The sequence below is a fragment of the Cariama cristata genome, unplaced genomic scaffold (assembly GCF_000690535.1).
Source record: "Cariama cristata isolate BGI_N322 unplaced genomic scaffold, ASM69053v1 scaffold26989, whole genome shotgun sequence".
NCBI classification, from domain to species: domain Eukaryota; kingdom Metazoa; phylum Chordata; class Aves; order Cariamiformes; family Cariamidae; genus Cariama; species Cariama cristata.
Genome location: NW_009638331.1, coordinates 1 through 16,706, shown reverse-complemented (window position 1 = coordinate 16,706; position 16,706 = coordinate 1). Strand labels below are relative to the sequence as shown.

The window sequence follows — 16,706 nt, the reverse complement described above, 5'->3', positions numbered from 1 at the left end:
CTTTTTAGAACGGTGAACACTGGGGCTATACATAGTTTTCTAGTGGTAGTCCACCAGTGCCACATGCAGAAATAAAATCTCCTTTACTTATGTGGTTCACTACTCCAGTGTGTATCTTTTCAAAGCTTTAATTAGCTCTCTTTACATAGCATCACCCTGGATGCTCATGCTGTGCCATAAATCCATGATATCCACAAAAAATTGTTTTAAGAGTTAATGGCTTTCAAGGGTGCAGGCTTTTACTCGGTAGGAGCAGCCTCCTTTCTTTGTGCCTAGGTAGCAAGTTCTGCATCTATCTGCCTTAAAATGAATTTTGATTACATAAAATGCAGCTAGATCAAGTGATCTACATAAATACCTCTCTCCTAAATACTGTCTTCTGCAAACGCTGTAGAGGTTGTTATATACAGACTTCAGGTTCATATATAAAGATGTCAAATAGTGTCAGGCCAAGTGTCAGCTTTGCAGAAACTTTACAATGAACAATTTTGTTCAGTGGCAATTCCGTTTGAAAGCTGCTCTTTGAGGTTTGGTAGTAAGACAGTTGCTAATTCATGTGATACACAAATATATTAATATTGTCCAGTAGTTTCTTTTAATTATGCAGCCTTACGCAAGTGAATTGAAATACTCCACAAAAACCTAGGTATATTCTAGCTGTTGCTGTTACCTCTGGCAATTAAACTGTGGCCTCAAAGAATGAAATTGGATTTGCTTCAGGAAAAAATGTCCTTGACAGTTTGCTGGCTAGTATCAGCTGTTTTCCTATTTTCTCTGTCTTTAATCATCCTGTATTAGTATATCCTCAGTTCTTTTACGACTAGTTAGTAGCGTTATATTGACCTGCTGTTTTAAGTGTTTGTCAATAGTAACCTTCTCTAGAAACTTAAACATGGAGTGGAATGGTTTATAGGATATTCATAGAAATCAAAAGATCTATTGGAACCAAGAGAGTAAGGGTATCAGTGTCTTCCAGCAGCAGCTGACTGCATTTGTGCCATTTCAAATGCAGTTTCCTTTTCTAGAGGAAGATTAGACATCCAAATACCAAAGACCCAAAAAGTAGTAGCTTAAACCACTAAACAAATAGTGGTTTAAGACCTTGTTTGCATTAGAGAATTGACCAATATGGCTAAACTCCAAGTGAAATAAACTTTACTAATAAGAGAATTGTATTACTTGTGTAGTAAGGGTATTCCTCGAGAGCTATGCCACTTACACGTATAATTTTGTTTTGCCCATGCTAAATAACATAGTTTTTCCAACAAACCTTTAAATGCAGACTAAACCTTTCAGGGTTTTACAGGTATCCTGATGAGTATAGGAGTAGCATTTTCCCTTATGTCCTATAGACCTTATAACAGATCACATCTTTCCTAATTGCTTGCGTCAGCACATCTTGGAAAGAAAATTTGTACCCAAGGACTAATTGAAGCTATAGAAAAGATTCCTTAAGAAAAATAAAGTGCAATAGATGAGAACATAAGCACTCTAGGCTAATGTGTCATGCTGTTCAGAGCTGGTGCTAAATGGGAGCAAGACTAGATCTATAGAAAAAGGTAGATTTTCATAGAGAATAGAAATGAAAATTATTTAAGATACTTTGAAAAGTTTTATGCTTATGGCTGTTCTGTAGGAATAAATGATGAATTTCTGAGAACTTTTTAATTCTTCTTTATGCATTAGAGTTACTTTGTCAACTCCAGTTGAGTTTCTTATGATTTATAAAAACACAAGACCCTACATTTTTGAGGAGATCTGTAACAGCAACAGTATACAAAGGTTTGTCCCAGTAGTTCCAGTGTAAATCACTGTAGTACTTTGGGAGAAGAAGAAATGCCTAGCTGGATCTATGATCTTTTGGCAATCATAACTGGCAGTCACTACAAGCTGCCTTAGAACTATCTACTTCTTATTGAGAGCTGTTCAGGAGGAACTAGCAAGAACTGCTGTGAGAGTAACCTTGCAGAGACTCCCATACACACTGAATCTTGCTTTTATGTCAGTTAGCAGGAAGTACCACGTTTACACACCTTTGTTATCTGGGAATCTGCACCACATGAGTATGGAATATTGGTGGCAGAAGTTACTGAGCACCTCAGCAGGATAGGAGCCAGTCCAGTTCTGACTATTCTTCAGAAGGTAGTGTGTGTAGTAACCTTTCCCTAAACAATACAACTCTTAATAGGATGAGATAGTGCAGAAGGTTAGATTGTCTCTTGAGGAGGAAAAACTCCTTATCTTGCACTCTGTGCTGCCTCACAGGTTTCAGAAGTTTGTTCTGCTCGTGATCTGCCTGTGCTTTTGAACAGCAGGTGGATGAAAATGGAATACATGGTAAGTGTGTCCTGGCATGCAGGAGCACTGAGAAAGAGGATTGACAGGCGCAATGATGGAACATCAGCTCTTAGGGTGCTGCGGTTTCAAGGGCTACCATAAATGTATCGACAGAGGATTGTACAGGAGTTAGAGGGATGCAAAGACTTTATTTCTATAAAGACTTCTAACGGAACTACTGCCAAATATTGTGTCCCATTTTGATGTTCATTGTTTGAAAAGAAAGTTAATGAAAGTTCTGGAAAACATTCAGAAAAAAGTTGTGAGAAATTGTTTTGAGGCTTAGAATAAGAAATCAAAGAATCTATTTAAATCTTAGCCAAAATGTAGTTTGACCCTGCTCTATGTACTAAAAATACACAGTGAAAGTATTTTGGATAGTAGATAAAAGGGACCTAATAAAATAGGTTACAGAAGGATCCAGTGAATTGAAGCTAAAGCTCAGCAAATTCAGCCTAGGATTAAGCCACTGCATATGAACAAAGAGCACTAACTTTTGGAACAACTACTTGTAGTCCAGTCGAGATATTCTATCACATGAAATCTTTAAAGCCAAATTTATGCATGTTTTTCAAAGATATTCCCAAGCTCAAAACAGAAGTTCCATAATGCATGGTGCAGAAACTACTGAGCAAGGTTCTTTGATCTGTGCTATGCAGGAGGTCGGTCTAGATGAACATAGTATTCCCTTCTGTCTTTAATCTATTGAGGTGCATTATGATAAGCTTAACATGTATTTACATGTTTCCATCTAATTAACAGAATGTAATGATGCATTTATAGAAAGACAATTCAACTCTTTTTAGATACTACTGTACCTTTAGTTTATTAGCTTTTGTTAAAAGCATGTAACAGTCTAGAGGATATAAAGTATAATTTACAAAAATATAAATCTTGGTTATTTTATTTTTAGTATTTCAACATATTACTATATAGTATGTGTTACTCAGAGAATATGTTTAACAACCTGAAATTATCCAGCAAACCAAAAGTGTGGGATATTCTGTATATCTTTTGTAGGACAAATTATATATTAGGGAAGGTAACCAAAAATTACTATATTAACATACTGTTTATATGGAAACTTATGCAGTGCACCATACCTGCATCCTGAAGAAAATATACATTTTAAGCCCTTTATTACAGCATTTTTCAGTATAAATATGCAGATTAGGAGTATGAGTGTTTTAGGCAAAAAGGTTTTGATTTGTGTACAAAAGTGATTCTGAAATAAGCCTGCCTTTGCAAGTTCACTTCCCATATTTTTGGTTAACTGAAGAGATAAAATAGTCAGAAAAATAGTATATAAAAACATATTTTAGTCCTTTGATTATGGAAAACTTTACACTTAAATTTCTCACTAAATGCCAGGTGCCTTTGCTAGGTGGGTTAGGAAGATATGTGTAAAAGTATTGAATTCCTGGAAGATGAATATGAAAGACAAATGATGACAGTAAGACATATCCTTCCAGGTGAGTATGTATATTGTCTTAGTCTCTCTGCATACTTTCTGTAGAGGAATTGTAGGCTTGCATTCATTCATCAACACAAGTAGATTCATCTCCCATTTACAACTTTCCCAGTGTAGTCAGGCAGGATGTGCAGGTCTTGTTAAAGATGCATTTGTATGAACTTATCGGCAGCCACAAGTTTCAACCGACATATTGGGATATACCTTTAAAACAACGTTTTTGTTCTCATCTAAGAACAGGACACTGAGTGAGCTCATTTTGTCAGGAACGCAGCAGGGTTCTGGGATGCCGGGAATGATTCCTACTGCTTTTACGATGCTCTGGATTGTAGCATGATTCGATGGCCGGACAATCTGGAATAGAGCAGGAAATAGTTATCGCTTCATTTATGAGCAGTCACTTTCCCAAATGGACTTGGAAAATGACAACAATTATGTTTTTTTGTTTCTCAAAGAAGTGAATATATGTGATTGAGTTACAGGGCCATGCAACAGTCAGTCCCTCACACTTCCAGCTTTCCTGTGGAGGTTCTATTCAACAGATGTGTTCCTTATGCTGCCTTCATAAATACCAGAGGAGGGCACTGGTGGCACAGCCAGCAGTCAGTACCCTGAGGAAAGAATGTCCCTGACTGTTCCTACTAGATGCTGGAGGCAGGCATGCAGGAGAAAAGGGCTAAGGTGGGCCACGCTTCTCAGTCTTGAGATGTTATCTTTTGTTTTCTTAACCTCTTGTCTGACTTGGAGAATTGGCTGCTGTAAGTGTTTCCAAAATAACTATCCCTGTGTTCCAGTAGTATTTCTTCTCATCTATGCTAACCTGGAATTAGTTACTTTTTCCTGGAGTAATTACTCTCTTTTAAAAGAGCAGAGTGCTCCAGAAGTAGTGTCCACAGGATGCAGTTAGTCTAGAATAGTCAAACAACCTGACAGAGCCTTTCTGATCATAACCCTGTGACAAAGAAATACTTTGTACCTGTAGTCTTTGCCTGCTTCCCTCTGCCTTCCTCACCAAGCTTCCCCCCTGCCCCCCCAGCCCCAAGCTAGCCTCAAAGTGAGAGAAGAAAACAGAAGGCTGGGAGGGCAGGAAAAGTATGAAGTGAGGTTTCACAGCAGCTTTACATCTATATACTGTTCAGGCTACTGAGCCACAGTTTTATTTCTGCTGTTGATTTTTGATGCAGTAAACACAAAGAAAAATATTTGAGGAGACAGCCATTAGGCATAACAGCAGTGGGAATAAGAAAATGAAAAAGTTATGTAAATAATGTACTGTTTAGTAGTTAAATGTAGCTTTTTTTCTTTTTTTAGCCTTTCTTCACAAGCTACACTTGACCCTTGTAGTCTGAGCAACTGAATAGTACTGAACAGTTTTCACCACTTCTCTTGCTTCAAGCACATACAGACAAAAGTAGGTTTACTGGTGACAGAGTGACAGCCTTTCCTTGCTGTTGCCTCAGCATCACATGGAATGCATGTTCTCCAGTTATGAGGCAATAGTATGGCATGCAATCTGCCACTGAGGCTGAAGCTTCAGTGACCCCTGTTCAGCTGTCACGCTTGAATACTAGCATAGCAAATGAGAACAGTAACACTAGGAAAATTGTGTTAGTCATATCAGGCTTTTTGCTACAGTTTCAGGAGTTTTCTGCACAGATCTGGTATATGTGGCACATGAAATCTTTGATCACTATTGGTATCTAGCTGTATATCAGATGGAAAATGACATCTGTGGGACAACAAAGAGGGACTTTGCACACCTCCACGTGGAAACAGATACTTCAAGTGAGAAGAATTTGTATCTTCTATATCTTCTCTATTTTTCAAATAATAATTGAGTACATCCAAAACATGATTTTTCATCTCAACATGAAAAGTTTTGTAGTCCATGGGTATAATGAAGGAGCTATTTTTTAGGATTATTCAGTTTTGATACATTTGCTGTAAGTGTAACATATCAGCAAATCAGATCCAAACCTTAATTGCTATTAAGGCTTTCAGATGTTGCTTAACTAAAGTGACTTCATTTGAGCCATTACAAGGAGGAACTGTGAAATCCATCCTTGATCCTTTGGGGCTTCAAGACAGCATCCCTATAGCTAAGTCCCAACAAGTGACCAATCCTGGAAAGTGCCTTTCTGTAATTAGCATATGTTGGCATAATTAGCAACAGCTTTCTCTCTCATGCCACCCTTCATCTTTAGATTTCAAAGCTGTCCACAGACAAGCAGCAGTGAATTTGTGTCACAGCTGCTATGTGAAGTAGAAATAAGATTCTACCCACATTGTCCATGTCAGCAAATCTGGACAGAGAGACAGAATTAGCTTTCCTCTATGTAAGCAACTGCAGAGTTTAGAAATTCAAAGAACTAGAGCTTCTACAGTCAAGTGCTTATTTTAACCTTTATGAAAAACCTCCTGAAGTGTTCCTAGCACCTTTATTATTTCATATTGTTACTTGAAACAGTCACAGATCTTAATGTGCTACTAAAATAGAATTTGTTGACCCCATATAGCAGCTAGCCTTCATTGCCCTCAGTTCTAGTTACTGACTTACAGGAGTCCTGGGTATGAACCTGCAGAAGATCCTATTAGGATCTTCTCCAGCTGTCCAGTCTCTAATATCTGCAAGGAACAAATAGATGTGAGCAAAGCCTAGCATGAGCAGATGTCTACCAAGACAACAGCACTAATTAGGTTTCTAATGCCTGCAAGCGTATACACTATGCACAAAAATGCTTATAGACAAAAATGCTTGTTATGGACTGTTCCTCTGTACAGAATCTGGCTGCCTGAACCCTACATCGACAGCAGAGCCAGACAACACACCCATCCCACATCCAGCCAGGCTCAGAATTCCAGTCCTTCTGGAAACCTGGCACAAGTGTTCAGTGATCATGGGCTAGGCTTCACATTAGCCTTTGTATCGATGTGCTAAAGTGGAAAGCTTGAAATAAAGAGTCGAAAGCTTAGTAGTGATGGCACTGAGGAAGTGCTAATGTTTTAAATGCTGTCTACTAATTTACATGCAGCAGGCCAGGTTCTGCTTTTACTTAACCTCTAGGACAATCTTAGCTCAGGAACATTTTGGGCTTCAGAAAATAGAAGGATAGTGGTGGAGCAAAAAAGCTATTGAACAGCAGGTTTGAAATACTTTAGACCCTCCCCTCCTGCCTGGCTTACATCCCTTTTAAAGTCTGTTTTATCATGAATTTGCCTCTCAAAAAACACCACACCCGCCATCTTAATAAGCAATACTTCTTAGCTTCAGGAAAGTTCTGTTTTCAGGTCTGAATTCAGCTCTCAAAATGAAACTTATGAACTGATACACTTGCAAGCATGAAATCAAGAGAATTCTGGTTACTGTAGACCAGGAAAAGTATATGTTCCCACCTACTTCTGCCACATGTAAGACTAACACTTATTTGGCAAATGCAGCTGTGCAGCTAGCCATTATTAACCATATAAGCTAGTCTTCCCCCTCACAGTTCAGGGAGTAAGAACTTCAGCAGTAAGGTAGGTGAACTTGCTATGACAAGATTTGTACCAAAGCTGTTTTGTATCTAGATCAAGAATTGCAGTTATTAAAGTAGATGTGCAGAGTGATGTACCGATACTTCAAAAAAAATCATATGTGATGATTCTTAACATGCCAGGTATATAAGTATAATTCTGTCTCCACAGTTCTAAAAGAGTGCCTTGGAAATAAGGTATCTGTTGTCCATCACAGGTTGACTGTGTAGACCAAGTCTTCATGAGTAGCCTTAATCTGGCATTTGACTTAGGAGTGCTAAGATCATATGCATGCTTTCGTGACTTGGGATATATATGCAAGAACAAAAGCTATTTCTCCCTCCATAGTATTTAGTAGTTCTTATGCTCTGACCTGAAGCTTCATTCATGCTGATGTCCTACTTATCTCTGTTCATTTGGAAACAGTCATTTAAAAAAGTTACAACTGTGAATCTACCTCTCTTTTTTCCCCGTCTTAAAAATACAAGGCTAACAAAAAGTAGACCTCTTCCAAATCAAACCCAATCAAAGCATGTGTCAAACCAAAAATCCCCAAATTTATGTATCTGTGATTTAGTTTTAAATTTCTCTGGTTTTGTTTGGTTGGTTGGTTGGGTTGGGTTTTTTGGCATTAAGATGCTAGTGCAGGCACATCAGTTTATCTAGAAAACAAGTATCAAAATGAGCACTAAAGTAAGTGTTTTTTATTTACAAGGGAATCTTTATTATATAGCAAGTAATATTTCTGGATAAGACATTAAATAATAGATATATAAGCTTATTTAACTATTCCAGCTAGAAACAGATCCACTGTCTTTTGGTTCTGTCAGCTTTTGTGTCATACTGTTTTGCTCACAAGAAGCCAGATGTGTTAAATGTATCATCTTTTTGGTTGGTTGGTTTTGCATTGGTATGTATGAATGGTGTATTAGACTGTGGGTCTATGGCAGAAGACCCATATTCCCAGGCTGTGTTTTGTTTTGGATAAGTTAAATAGTGATTGTGTTGCATGATCTCTTTATACTACAACAAAAAAGTGAAGTTGTGAGCCTGTGCAAGCTTTAATTTTTACCAGACCATGTATCAATTTATGTATACATGGTTCAGCATCAGCCAGCTACACAAAAACATGTGGTCAGATTTGTACACCCTGCTGTGATGTCTGGGTTTCCACTGTTCCTGGACTTAAACTAACCTGCATACCTACTCTTCCTGACGTTATACTACTTATTTCAACACAAACATACATCAGTCTCTCTGTATGTAAAGTAGGGCAGATTCCTGTCTCAGAGCTTTGAAATTCTCTGCTGTAAAACACTCACCGTTATTTATCTGCTGAGTGATCACATGCAAAAATGTCAGTAGAATAAATAATCAGGCCATTTGTAGGTAGAATTGCAAAATAATTACAGTTTCTAAACATGCAGGTTATGCACTGCTTCACATACTCCCCTCCCCCATTATTTGAAAGCCCTATAAAATGTCGATAATTCTTGTGCTGCATAGGATTGCCAAAATTTCTACTACTTGCCATAGAGCAAGTGGGTGGGAGTGGGCCAAATCGAAATTCCATTGGAGCAGGAGTTGATGTTTACCTCTCTATTAGCAAATTTCACACTGCTTCTATAGGGGGAATTCAGTGCTCTAGCATTAGAGTGTTATGGACAGCTATGTGGCATTTCCAGCCACATAAGGTGAATCAACTTTTTGTTCCAGCAGGATTATCCTAATTGTAAGAATTTAGTAAATTAAAAAATCCCCAGAGAATTTTGAGACACAAATATTAGCATAACCAGCATTCTTATTTTCAAAGTGATAAGCAGTTTCTAGAAGTTAAAAATACCTCAGTGTCACTACTCTGCATTTTTCTCCTGAGGTACTATGAGTGGAATTCAGAAATACTCTGATACAGTAGATTGTTTTATTATTAGCATATAATACTTTGTATTTCTGCTACCACAACAAAGTAGATTGATGATTTAGTGTGTGTAACCCTATTTTAATAAGCTGCATAAGTCTTGTTATGGTTTCAAGATATAAGATGAGAAATTGTAAGATAAACCTGAGACATTTTTCTTATTCTTCAGATTACATTTAAAGATAACTTGGAAACTTTTTGCACTCTATGAATAAGTTGATGGAAAAGATGTTGCTTAAATTATTTAGGCTGAACAAGGCAACAGAACACAGTGAAGAAGGTAAAAATCTAAAGGAAAATCTAACTAAAGAAGTACTTGGGTAGGCAGAACAGTAGATGCACTGTTTGCAAGCTAACAACAACAAAAAGGCATACTACCTTGGGCATTGGAAATTCACATGCCCCTGCACAGTAGTAGGCATCAAATGATTTGGGAGATATGATCCATTCATTCCAGCCAATATCAGCAAAGTCAACTTTCATGTATCTTCTTGAACAAATCCTTGGCTCGTTCCATTGTTTTCGCCTTGCTTTCTTCATTGTTTTCTCATCGAAATTTAGCACCTGAGACTTTGTAAGTATTTCTGTATTTTCTTGCCCTTTTCTCCTTCGGTCTTTGCGTGAGGCTTTTGGTTTCAAGGATTTGTAGGCATTCTCCCATATGTCATGTTTGTTGTATTTGTTGTTGTTATAATCTACTTCTGGCAACTCATTGTTCTGAATAGAGGTAGAGAGGTATGTATCCCTCCTCACTCGTGTATCAGTAGAAGCATTAGGGGATACACTTGGGTCCCCATCATTGGAAGGGAATGGATCATAACGCTGTAGGGTGACTGCCACACTGTTAGGTTCAGAGATTGCAAGATCATTGGCATAAACTAGTATGTAAGGTAAATGACTGTTGACCTGTTCAGGGAAGCCCTGGTGTTTCTCCCTGTAATCAAGCTCAGCACAGAGAATGAGCTCTCCAGCTCGTTTTGATTCTTTTATGATGTGTGAAATGTCCTTTGCATGCCAAGCCCCTCGCCTTTGAAGAAAGACAGTGATGTTCCCTTTCACTAGTCCATAGGCAGAATTCTGGTGAATGCTTTGGAAAATGAGGTTGAGCTGCAGGATCGGAGGCAGGTGAAGGAGGCGGCAGGATGAGTTCTTGGACCGCTTACAAAACACTTCCCGGTGCCGAGGGCGTTTGTCAGCGTAGAAGTGAAAAGTGGCAGCAAGGATCATCTCTGAATCCTGCATGGATGTCAGATTGAAGCAGTACAAGGGCTTCTGCGCCAAGAATTCTGCAAGAGAGCAGGGAAAACATGGATAAATATCCAAGACCAAAAATGGTAGTCAAACCCTTATTCCTGTGTAAGTGAATTAACAAATTTTGCTTTTCACTTATCCACTTCAGTGGGTATAGTGAGCATGTCACTTCAGCTTAAAACTATGGTGAATAAGAGAAGGAAAAAACCCTAACAGTATTTAATAGCAATATTACAATAACATCGGGACTGTCCAACACAGTGGGTACCTTTTGTATACAAGAGGGATAAAACTCTTCCCAGAGATTTTCAGTTTCAGACTGCTTTTCATTCCAGGTGGGCAAGAAAAGCAATCCTTGCTTCTATTTCATTTATAGCAAAGTCAAGCTCAGAGAAGCTATCAAATTTGTCCGTAGCAGAGGTCAGAATGGTACCTTACTCTGTATACTAGCTGAAAACCAGGTTTACACTTAATATTCAAGATGGTCTAATCTAAAGCTGACTGCAAAGATTCCTGAAAGATCTGTGGGTTGTACAGCAGATCTCTGTGGGCATATGAAGTTCATAATCCATAAATAGTGCACAAAAGACATTTCATGAGGGGGCTGGAAGTAAGCAGTGCAACCCATTTTAGGGACCGTTACTTTTACGAGCAATCCTCCTTTCCAGTATACATCATGTAGGAGTTTTGTTTAAAGCACTGTGAAACCTACTTGGTTTCTAAGACTTGTGTTTTGATCTGCTTGTAGTTAATGACAGCTACAGTTGAATAAGAGCTGACTCTTAAAATTCAAACTCTATTTGATACAGCTTCTTTTTAGCTAGTTGAACAATTTGTGCTCAGGTTACATCTCTACCGTCCTGTCAAGGAAGATGAGCAATTTTACACTAATAACTGTTTACACTATGCTTATTTAAACAGTAGAAACCTCTCTTAGTGTGTTAACATGTAATCCCAGAATCAAAAGACCATGCCTTACAGTCTATGATTGTGAAAAGTTGCCTTTTTTTTTTTTTTTTTTTTTTTAACTAGCTCAAGATTTATGGGAAAGTGGTGACAGAACCAAGAAGTGATTCCTGTTCTCCCAAGCTCAGACTGGTACTTAGAATGTATCAAAGGACTACAGTGGGTAAGTTTGCATCTTTAGTTAACCCAAGTGGACAAACCCTCGGCAGCCCTTTTTGACATACTTGGACGTTCTCAGGCAGCAAGGAGAAAAAAAAAAAAAAAAACAACAAACAAACAAAACCCAAGGAACGCAACAGCCAGTCTTCCCAGAAACACTTAGGTTTGTTTTTCAATGCACTGTGGATGATAAGCCACAGAAATTTTGGCAAGAACAGAAGGGCAGTACTGTTAACTGCCACCTGTCACAATGTTCTTCCTTTTAAGCACAGTTTTATTTGAAAGATGGAAATTAATAATGCTACATCTCACTAAATTGGTGCTTGTTGTCTTCTAGTTCATGCTGGTTAGAACCATCATTTGGACTAAACCAGAGCAGGTTAGGATGTTCATTAATCCCAGGCCCAGACAGTCTGAAAGTACAAATGTTGAAGGATGCAATTTCCATCTACACCATCTGTATTTTTTTCCTGATGCAGTGAAGTGGAACAGCTTGTACTGATGCCTACTTAATGACTTTGTAGGTGGCAGAGAGGCTAACAGAAACAGTATTCTGTGATGAGAACTTATTTATTTCTGTCAGTTCAGGGCGGGATTCCTATCAGTAAACTTTTAATCAACACTAGTTTTATGCACCAGTGCTCATACTATGAAAAATCTGAAGAGTTTAGATTCTATTCAAGTCTTTGAAGCATAGAAATTTCACAAGGCTGCTTGCCTGTTTTTCAGACCAAGGAAGAGAATAATTGTAGTATTTCCTTTAGAACACCAGGCTGTTATGTTTGTTCATTTCAGAAGGCATATTTTTACAAAAGAGGTCTATCCACTGCCTCTCCCCACCTGAACTGTGTATGGTTGAAATTTTTAATATTTTTTTTTCAGTAGTAGAATGCTCCTAGCACCATGAGTTCTGTAGATAAAACTATGAAGCATATGCATCACTGGGATAAAAGTGTTTCAAACACTGGGGTCCTAGGGTTTCAGATGCGAAGGTAACTTGTAATGATAGCTCAGAGAAAGGGAGTTTTAATTCATGTAAATTAGTTTTGCTTTCTAGAGTGAAACAAACCCTTCAAAAGTCAAAATTATTCGTAGAACAGAGTAAGAATCTGTGAATCTGCAGCTACTGAAAAGCCAGAAGCCTGGAAGTACAGGCTTTTTAGGAATTGAGGAGACTTGAGTTTTGGATGGAGCACAGTCACATTTATCATATTGCATCAGATCGCTAAGGATTTTACCAACCTGTCAACCAAGCATTGTTACATTTTCCAGGCCTACTCTGAGTTGAATTGTACTAGCTGTATACATTAAAGCTGTTAATATTTTACTGATTGTATCTACCTCTGGTCACTGTGGACAGCTTTGAGTTAGGAATACAGGCAAGATGTGTGGAGGATACATGCAAGAGACTGATAGAGGAAAAAAAAAGGCAAGTGGCCAAGGAAAGAAAATATTAGCCTTTAGTGCATAATCCACATAGAAGAATGTTGCATTGCAGTAAGCGAAGATTAGCAAAACAGATTTACATGGTATTTCTGATAACACATTTGTGAGAAAGGAATATGGTGAGAACCTAATTTAAAATATTTTAATCTATGAAATTACATTAAACCAAGGCTTTAGAGGCCAGAATTACAGTTTCCTGGGTAATCTTGATTTGATTTTCTTGCACATATGCTTTATGATATAATCTTAGTTAAATGGCTGCTGTTTTGTACTATTCACCAAGGCCTTTCCTTTGTTTAGCACAGAAGATGGATGGTGTTCAGGGAATGATCCTGAGCTGCAAGAGTCAATTTATGGGGAAGTTTCATGGTTCAGGCAGCGGATTGCTGCCACGAAGACTAATTCCCCCCAATCTCAGCAACCTAGGTGAAGCTGGACAATAACTTAATCTTAAAATCATAGAATCATTTGGGCTGGAAGGGACCTTTAGACGTCATCTAGTGCAACCGCCCTGCGGTGAGCAGGGACATCTCCAACTAGATAAGGTTGCTCAGAGCCCCATCCAGCCTGACCTTGACTGCTTCCAGGGATGGGGCTTCCACCACCTCTCTGGACAACCTGTTCCAGTGCTTCACCACCCTCATTGTAAAAAACTTTTTCCTTATGTCAAGTCTAAATCTACCCTCTTTTAGTTTAAAACCATTATCCCTTGTCCTGTCACAGCAGACCCTGCTAAAAAGTCTGTCCCCATCTCTCATATAGGCCCCCTTCAGGTATTGGAAGGCTGCAATGAGGTCACCTCAAAGCCTTCTCTTCTCCAGGCTGAATAACCCCAACTCTCTCAGCCTGTCTTCATAGGAGAGGTGCTCCAGCCCTTGGATCATTTTCCTTGCCCTCCTCTGGACCTTCTCCAACAGGTCCATGTGTTTCCTGTGCTGAGGACTCCAGAGCTGGATGCAATACTCCAGGTGGGATCTCACCACATTTGGTCACAAACCATTTCCGACTTGACCATGTAACTAGCTTCAGTCAATTGGTGCTGGTTTCTAAAGCTACAAAGTTCCGCGAAAACTGGAAAGCACCTAAGGAACAACAGAACTTGAGAAATTAATTCATAGACCATCTCTCAGCTATTTATCAGAGAAATAATGAATTCTTGTGAACACATGTAGAGGTGAGCTGAGAGGAGGTGATCAGATGTTTGTGAAGCACTCTTCCTGAAGTGATAAGTACTGCTAGAGGAACATGAAGAAGTTGTATTTGGAACATGTGCAAATAGCACATGCCTCACATTGAATATGGAGAAATAGTACATATTCAGTAACCCAGTCAACACCATCTGTACCCTGTAAGGGATATGTAGGATGGCAATACAACTGTTTAGTTGAGGAGACCTCAATAATGCACACTACAAAGAAACAAATTAAGGCTGGACCAGCATTTTGCACCTCTGGAGCCCTCATCTTGACAACCATATCTAACAGTGAAGTATCTAATTGTGAAGTATCCCTTAACAAACAGCTTTAAGCTGCAGCGTAGGAACGGAAGATTACAGATTTTCTGAAAGTTACACGTTTTAAAAAAAATAATTAAAGGAAGTCAGTCCATTGCTTGGAATAATGAAAAAGAAATTATTGCAGGTGTAGACTGTTTTGCTTATGTCTATAAGATCAGAATTATTATCCACATTCTATAAAGAACAGACATTCCACATATCTTGTTAGAAAAACATGCCAATTTCTTCTTTCAGAAGAAAACACTAGAATTTCTTGGAGGAGATAAAGAAAAGCATACTGCCAAATAAGGTTCTTCTCCCCATTCTCATCTTGTGTCATTCTATGATTCATTTCAGACTGTTCATCACTGGGTTGATGAATTACAAAGAAATACAATTTATTGCCATAACAAAGGAACATTGCAGAGGAGCTTCTGCTTTTGTGCCATGTTACCAGGGAAAGATGGGATCCAGTAGAGAAGGTACACACATGGGACACAGGAGACTGGAGTTTTGGACATAGGCATGCTTTATTTCCATTGCATGGAAAGACAAGTTATGTCCAGGCATCTCTGCCCTGGCTTCATGATCTGACAGATTAGTGAAATAATACTGATTTGTAGCTGGTCAGTGCAGTCTGTGGGTAGAAAATGCCGATATTTTAGTGTGAGAATTTAAACCACTTAGGTGCAAGTATCTCGTTTAGCAGATTAATTGAAAAATGAAGAAAAAGAATATAGTGCAGTTCTTGCATTCTTCCCAAATCAATCATGTGGTCCAGGGCCTTACTTGGGTAGCAGCCAGCATCAGCTGCTCAGTTGACAGAAAAAAAAACCCCAGCAATAGCAGGAGGTCATGGAATAACCATCCACAGTAGAAGTTCCTTCCTATCCCCTATTGGTTAGCAGCTGCTAGCTAATGATCTAGAACATGACAGTTTATTTATCTCCCACGTCTGCAATTGCTTTACATCCTGAGTCCTAGATTTCTAGACATTTTCATTAGCAACTTACTGTTCCATGGATCTCCTCCTCCTTGAATACGATTACTTTTTAATTTCTATCCTATGTCAAATTTAATATTAAGTTGGGGTGCACTAGAGAATATGAATTATTGTGCAATGTTATAGTAACTATTCCCTAGAACACTGTATGCTGCATTGTATTCTACATGAGGCTTAAATGTAGGAGAAATAGATTGAAACTCACAAAAGCAAATTTTTAATTAATCTATTAGATATACTTATAAAAAGTTAATATTTCTGGCAATGCTGCAAAAACTTATATTCTGAAAACTGATGCAGTTCTTATTTTAAGAGCTAAGATCTTAGTTATAGTCTGTAAGTTAACCAAGAGAGGAAGACGTTTTCCAGAAAAGATAGTTTGGGTTCCCTTAGCAAAGGATAACAAATTTTAAGCAGTATTAACTATGCAAACCTCCTCTTTGTTATTTTGAAATAACACTGGGATAATGAAAATGAAGATTTGACAGAGTATATATGCTCTTCCTCCCTCATAATCAAGCCAAGTAAAGCTGGGGAGAGGTCAGACATCTGTCTTCTCAGGTTTAGACAGTGCAACGAGTTTAAGATCCCGAGTATTTTAGGCGATCCCGCAGGCGGCACTCTTCCTAACAGAAACTTGTGAGCCTGCGAGAAGAGCCGGAGGAGAGGACTCGCGGCTGGAGCACTCGCTACTCGCTCCAAGTATCTGTGAAAAGATGTTTCGACCCGGTGCGGTGTGTACTGGGAACAGCGCTTCTTTTGCCGGCGGTTTACATCCACAGCGGCCGAGGCTTTCCGAAGGGAGATACCTTGTTGCAGATACTCTCGGGCGAGGGAAGGGAGCCGGGGGAGGAGGGACGCCGTCCGCAGAGCGGAGGGGAGACGCCGCGTCCGTGTAGTTAGCAAGGGTCTCCCCAGTATTCACCCAGCGTGACACCCCCCGCAGTCAATGACAACCTCGGCGCGAACCCGTCACTTTAAAGCGAACGAGGAGCGAGGGGGCTCCAGCTCCAGCCCGTCTTACCCAGCCTGGCTTTGAAGCTGCGGACCGTGTTGCCGTCGCCGGGCCGGCTCCCTTCCCGGTTGTACTTCTCGTAGAGCTTAAGCATGTGGACAGCTACCACGTCCTGAGCGATGCTGCCCAGCG

At 39.1% G+C, this 16,706-nt stretch overlaps 1 protein-coding gene across 1 annotated transcript; it reads right to left on the bottom strand.

Annotated features, from left to right (window-relative positions):
- Nucleotides 1–3,136: 3,136 nt before the first annotated feature.
- Nucleotides 3,137–16,698, bottom strand: GDF10 (growth differentiation factor 10; the record flags this gene model as incomplete). Its single annotated transcript, XM_009708667.1, has 3 exons — nt 3,137–4,162; nt 9,618–10,525; nt 16,584–16,698. Coding segments are annotated over 3 exons (1,215 nt in total), but the record flags the coding sequence as incomplete, so codon positions are not given.
- Nucleotides 16,699–16,706: the final 8 nt, after the last annotated feature.